Below are 6,154 nucleotides of genomic sequence, written 5' to 3'. Positions count from 1 at the left end.
TTATCGGCAATATACATAGTAGGCAAAATATACGAATGAAAGGGCGATGATATATGAACTTGGTTTCTCAAAGTATGGATACCCATTTGCATCATCTACAAATTGATTTTGAATGAGAACTTTGGAACTTTCAAACATCGGAATTAAAAAATAGTAAAACCTTAAAGCAATTAAGTTCCAATACTTTTGGCCTTTGAAAGTCAATACATCACGAAGCATACAAAATAAAAGACCATTGGGTATATGAGCTGAAAATCAAGAACCTCCATAAAAGCGTCTGCGCGTTACTCTTGGATACGAAGTGTAGTCGAACAAATCAGAGCTGACATGCGCAGGATGAACAAAAACTTGTCATCTGATGAATATGTTCTTTCATGAAACGAGTAATAGAAAAAGTAAGATATATATTACTCCTTCTATAAGTTACTCAAGCATATTTCTAAATAAAAATGTTATTTAGATATACTGCATGATCTATAAGATGAATTTAATTTGAAAAACACCTATTAAACCTTCTATACTATATGAAAATAATGATGTAACAATGTTATTGTTGTTTATTAAAATTAATAAAATATTAATGAACAATATCGACGAGAAAGCATCCAAACGTAAGCGCACTAAAAATACGCTCCTGAGAATGCATAAAAGTACCACCTGTCGTCTGGTGGAAGAATTAGTCTAACTTCAAATCGAAAATGGCTGACAGTGGGGAGACTGTGAACAATACGTCCTCAGGAAAAGTGGCTAGAAATACGGTCACCGATGGACCTGTTACCGATCCAGCATCAAACACTAAGGTGAATTTAAGAACACTGTTGACCAATAATTTAATTAATCAAATTTTTCTACTTTATGTTGTCACTGTTTAAAAACATGACAGTACTACTTACCACGAGTATTATATTTACCACCCTATTAGTTTTTTATTAATTAAGTCATTTACATACATAAAAAGAGAGTATTTTTATTTTATGTTTTCAGTCTAAAGAATAAAAGTGCAGCAAGGGAACCAAGCTTTTCTGATAATTATTTCTATACCTATTCCTTGTGTATATAAAATCATGTATTTTTATCTTTTTGTATATCGTTTTTTATACATGTTTTGTTTTTGTGTGACATCTCAGCCCAGCCCCGTCAAGTCTTGTGACCACATGTTGCTGTTATGTAATACAGCACATGGTAATAATTGATGTATGTTCTTATGTATACCTTGTGTTTATTGCCAAACAAATGACTTCCTTCTATCTTTGTTGTGTGTTAAAGTTCATTATGAAAGAAACATCTGTAAATGTATTACGAAAATAGCTGACATCCTTCTAATACATTTAATGATTATTTGTCTAGTTGTGAGAAGTAAAAATAACTGACAACAATGTATGTGAGAATTAAGAAATAACATAGATAATTCGTTAACGAGTAGAATACAAATTTTTGTATTTAAAATATTCAATCCTTTAACAGTATTATCATAATTACCAATTTCAATGTTACACAATGTGCAGGTAATGATATGATAATTGGCATCAAAGTGACAGATAGTTCATATATATGTGAAGGTCAATTGCTAAAGACATTGCAGCTTTTGAGGCTTTTGTTATTTTAATTATTTTGTTTTAAATACATAAAGTAATAAACTTTATTTTATAGATACCAACAAAATGAATCATTTTATTGTCTCTATATCATTTTATTATTAACTCATATTCTTTTCATTTGAAATTTATTTCCATTGTATGTATAATTATAACTCATTATCTATATCATGATAAGAAATGATATATTCCTTCAAACACCTTTGGTAATATTAAATGCTAGTGCATTATTCAGCTTCAACTTTGATAATATAAAAGTTAAAAGGTGATTTGCATGTTGTTACATATTGCCTGCCATCAAGGCGCTTATATTATTTTACATATAGAGCATTATTCTCACGGTAGTCCGTAGGTTCGGTACCAATCACTCATGCATCGCTCATTACAAGCCTAAATACACCACATAGGCGTGGCACAATTTAGCACTACTAAACTAGTGTTTTGAGCGCAATAAAAGTAACTGAGGAATAATTATAAAAGAAGGAGATACTTTTGCATATAAAAAAACAGTTTAACATAAACCATTAAATAGTTCAAGCTATTTAAGTTTTATGTACAAGTATTACCTTTGGGAGCTTTGTACCAAACTACGGACTGTACTATAAAAAACTTGCTCCAATTTGAATCATGAAATGGTGGTTGTTGTGATTTCAGAGCCTAGAGGCATCAAATAATGCCTTTCACGGCGCGAGAACAAAATTAGTAAGTAAGAATATATGTGTACAAAACACAAAGTAAACTTGTACTCCTGTCCATAGAGCAATCCTTGCAATTTCCTCAGGGCTGCTTTAATCCCTATGACTACATAAGTGTGGTATGTGCCAATGGGTTTACCATTTTTGCCTTCTCATTATAACACAGGGTAATAATAAGACGATTTTTCTACAAAATGCAATTCAAATTATGGATGGCTTGCACCTGCTTGTTCATGTTATCATGTAACACTGTTGGCAGGAATAACTCATATTGCTTCATTAATATGCAAATATCATATCTAAAATACATATTAAACAATATAGACCATGAAAATTGCTATATGTCGTCTATATTAATCTGTGTCCATTTAATTGAATAAAGTAGTTTCATTTGCATTTTTCTGTTTATAGTCCATTTCTATTCATTGCGGCCCTTTTTAACAATGAAAGGTAATATACATGGTTACATAATTAATTTAATCTTTTAAATGTTTAGGACCCCAAGTCTGGAGCCTTAAAAAAATCGAGCCGTTATCGTAGTCGTTCTTTGTCAGCCAGTAGCACGGATAGTTACAGTTCTGGTATGATGTACTTCCTTTGTTCATTAATATGGCATCCTTGTAAATGGCATCGCGTTATTATTTATTTTATGGTACTTTAGCATCGTATACAGGAAGCTCGTCAGATGAGGATGACGTATCACCGCGCGAAAAAATTCAAAAGACGGAAACCGGGTTTACAGATTTCTGTGTACGCAATATTAATCAACATGCATTTGGTCGAAGAGAAATAGAAATAGCAGAACAGGAAATGCCTGGAATTATGGCACTTCGTAAACGCGCAGCTGAAGATAAGGTACAAACCTTAAATTTAAAGTAATATTGGTATATATATAACAAAAAGTTATTTCCATTAGCCATTGAAGAATGCAAAAATTGTGGGATGCACTCATATCAATGCTCAAACTGCAGTCCTTATAGAAACCTTAGTACATTTGGGAGCCCAAGTTAGGTGGGCAGCGTGTAATATATATTCTACACAAAATGAAGTAGCTGCTGCCCTTGCCCATGCAGGGTATCCAATTTTTGCCTGGCGCGGTGAAACAGAAGAAGATTTCTGGTGGTGCATCGATAAATGCGTAGCTGCCGAAAATTGGCAACCGAATATGATATTAGATGACGGTGGAGATGCAACGCATTTAATGCTTAAAAAATATAATGCCATGTTTAAAATGATTCAAGGTTTGTTCATTATACGTTTCACACAAGAATTGATAATAATATTATTAATAATCCTCAGGAATTGTTGAGGAGAGCGTGACAGGTGTACATAGATTATATCAGTTATCAAAAGCAGGCAAATTATCTGTCCCTGCCATGAACGTGAATGATAGCGTAACAAAGACTAAATTTGACAATCTTTATAGCTGCCGTGAAAGTATTATTGATAGGTAATTTAATGGCAAACTAGTTGTTGCTGCATCGAAAATATACGCTATTGATTTAAATTATGTATCTTTTATAGTTTGAAAAGATCAACAGATATCATGTTTGGTGGGAAACAGGTTGTAATTTGTGGCTATGGAGAAGTCGGTAAGGGTTGTTGTCAAGCTCTGAAAGGTTTAGGTTGTATTGTTTATATAACCGAAATTGATCCAATTTGTGCTTTACAAGCTAGGTAAATAGAAGAAATGAACGCGTATAAATTGTAACATTGAGATTATTTATAAATGCTTTTTTTACAGTATGGATGGCTTTAGAGTAATGAAATTAAACGAAGTTATTAGAAACGTAGATATTGTCATTACCGCAACAGGCAATAAGAATGTAGTTACACGAGAACACATGGACAAGATGAAAAACGGTTGTGTGGTATGCAACATGGGACACAGTAACACAGAAATAGATATTGTACGTTTAAGCTTTAACTGTATAAATAATAACATCTCAAATTCTATTAGAACTTTCAACTAAAATTTAGGGAGAAAAACTCGTATTTCTTACATTTCAGAACAATAAAGAAATGTATTGGTAAGACATTAAGACTGCTTTAATATGTTCTTAACAGAACAGTTTACGCACGCCTGATTTAACTTGGGAAAAAGTAAGGTCTCAAGTGGATCATGTTATCTGGCCGGATGGAAAGCGCATCGTGTTATTAGCGGAAGGCCGTTTAGTCAACTTGTCTTGTTCCAGCATTCCCTCGTTTGTTGTCTCGATTACAGCCGCTACGCAAGCGTTAGCGCTTATTGAACTTTTCAACGCGCCAACAGGACGATATAAAAGCGATGTTTACTTGTTACCGAAAAAAATGGGTAAATAAAATAAGATACATTCTATATCAGTGATGGGCACATCAAATGTGTGCATAGCGCATACAGTAATAAGGTGTTAACGATCCATAGAGATTTCAAATTTAGAAATTTAGTGCTCGCTCACAGGCACAGTTGCCCATCACTGCTTTATGTTTTATTACTATAATTAATATCAGAGTGAATTTATAAAATAATATAATTCATTAGATGAGTACGTAGCATCATTACATTTACCAACATTTGATGCACACTTAACTGAACTAACGGATGAACAAGCTAAATACATGGGACTTAACAAGGCTGGACCTTTTAAACCCAATTATTACCGGTTCGTATATGTGATACATCATTAATTGTTACTAAATAGTGACAACATATAAATTATTATATCGGTTTATTATGTATTTCAGCTATTAAAAATATATGAACGAGTGAGACCAAGCGGTATATATCATGTTTGAAACATTATGTTTATGAATATTTAAAAAACTGCCTCGTTTCTTTGCAGTTTCGACTATTGAGTTTATTTAGTCATATTAATATAAATGTACGATAAGGCTTCATGTTATCTTTAAGATAATTCTAGGCAGTTCCATTATCCTAGAACAATATTTTTTATGTATTGTGAACAATACTTCAGTATGATTCCAACCAAAATATTGTCTCAGTACTGGCTGCAATAATCAATAATTAGGAGTTACGTAAGTGAATAATATATACATTTACTGAATGAACACTCGCGGATGTATACCCGATTAATTTATCAGAGTGGACAAAGATATGTGCAGCTATATATTCAGCCAGAACGAAGCTTGAATTTGTCAGCTGATAATTTTTCGCAAAGAAAGAAATAGATATGTCAAAGACCTGTAAGCATAGCGCATTTGTTACACAATGTAATAAGTTATACCACCAGAAAGAGTTATTAAGATTGTGTTTGATCCGTTTGATATCATGTTCAGAAAATTGTTAATTTAAAACAAATTTTCTGATACTATTGAAAACATGTACATACACATGCATAAAGAGTTTTAATATCGCAAGACGTGGATCGTCACACGAATAATCGAAACGTATACTGTGCATTTGGTGATGAGTAAATATGTCTTCGCAGTAACTACATCCAGTAATTGTTCTTAATTAATCTATCGAAACAGCAATTATGTACACTCGTATGTACTTAGTATTTCTGTTTCCATGATAGAAACGATGTAAAAATTAACTAATTCAAATCATGTACATAATTATCTAAAGAAGGAAAAACAGTAATTAGAACGGATAAAAGTTAGACCTTTTATAATTGGTTGTATCACTCCCTTGATAAATAAACCTCAATAATGAGAGATAAAATGCCAATAAACAACCTATGATGCCTTGAATTTACTTCTTATTTGTATTATTACTTTTAAGTATCATTCACCTTACGACACCAACGAAATATAGTTCAGAGCGCCATTTTAAAGGGCGTTATTTCATATATTTTTTTTCTAGGTTTATAACAAGGATCATTGACGTGTATCATCATTAAATTAGATTAAAAGAGATAAGGA

General features: G+C 32.3%; 1 protein-coding gene across 5 annotated transcripts; it reads left to right on the top strand.

Annotated features, from left to right (window-relative positions):
* Window positions 1-649: 649 nt before the first annotated feature.
* On the top strand, window positions 650-5,983 carry LOC100874908 (adenosylhomocysteinase-like 1). 5 transcript variants are annotated; one of them, XM_012296226.2, is made up of 12 exons: window positions 679-800; window positions 985-1,182; window positions 2,250-2,297; window positions 2,787-2,871; window positions 2,952-3,145; window positions 3,207-3,531; window positions 3,590-3,740; window positions 3,815-3,967; window positions 4,035-4,200; window positions 4,358-4,604; window positions 4,812-4,932; window positions 5,015-5,983. In XM_012296226.2, exons 2-12 carry the CDS (start codon window positions 1,180-1,182, stop codon window positions 5,019-5,021), a joined length of 1,500 nt encoding a protein of 499 aa, XP_012151616.1. In that variant the 5' UTR covers window positions 679-800; window positions 985-1,179; the 3' UTR covers window positions 5,022-5,983. The 5 variants fall into 5 exon arrangements, with proteins under 5 accessions (XP_012151613.1, XP_012151619.1, XP_012151612.1 ...); XM_012296224.2 differs by having other exon boundaries at window positions 985-1,194; XM_012296222.2 differs by lacking the exon at window positions 985-1,182 and having other exon boundaries at window positions 653-800.
* Window positions 5,984-6,154: the final 171 nt, after the last annotated feature.

The sequence above is a fragment of the Megachile rotundata genome, chromosome 9 (assembly GCF_050947335.1).
Source record: "Megachile rotundata isolate GNS110a chromosome 9, iyMegRotu1, whole genome shotgun sequence".
In the NCBI taxonomy this organism is placed as follows: Eukaryota; Metazoa; Arthropoda; class Insecta; order Hymenoptera; family Megachilidae; genus Megachile; species Megachile rotundata.
Note: the sequence above shows the minus strand (reverse complement) of the source record. Positions and strands in the feature narration are given on the sequence as shown.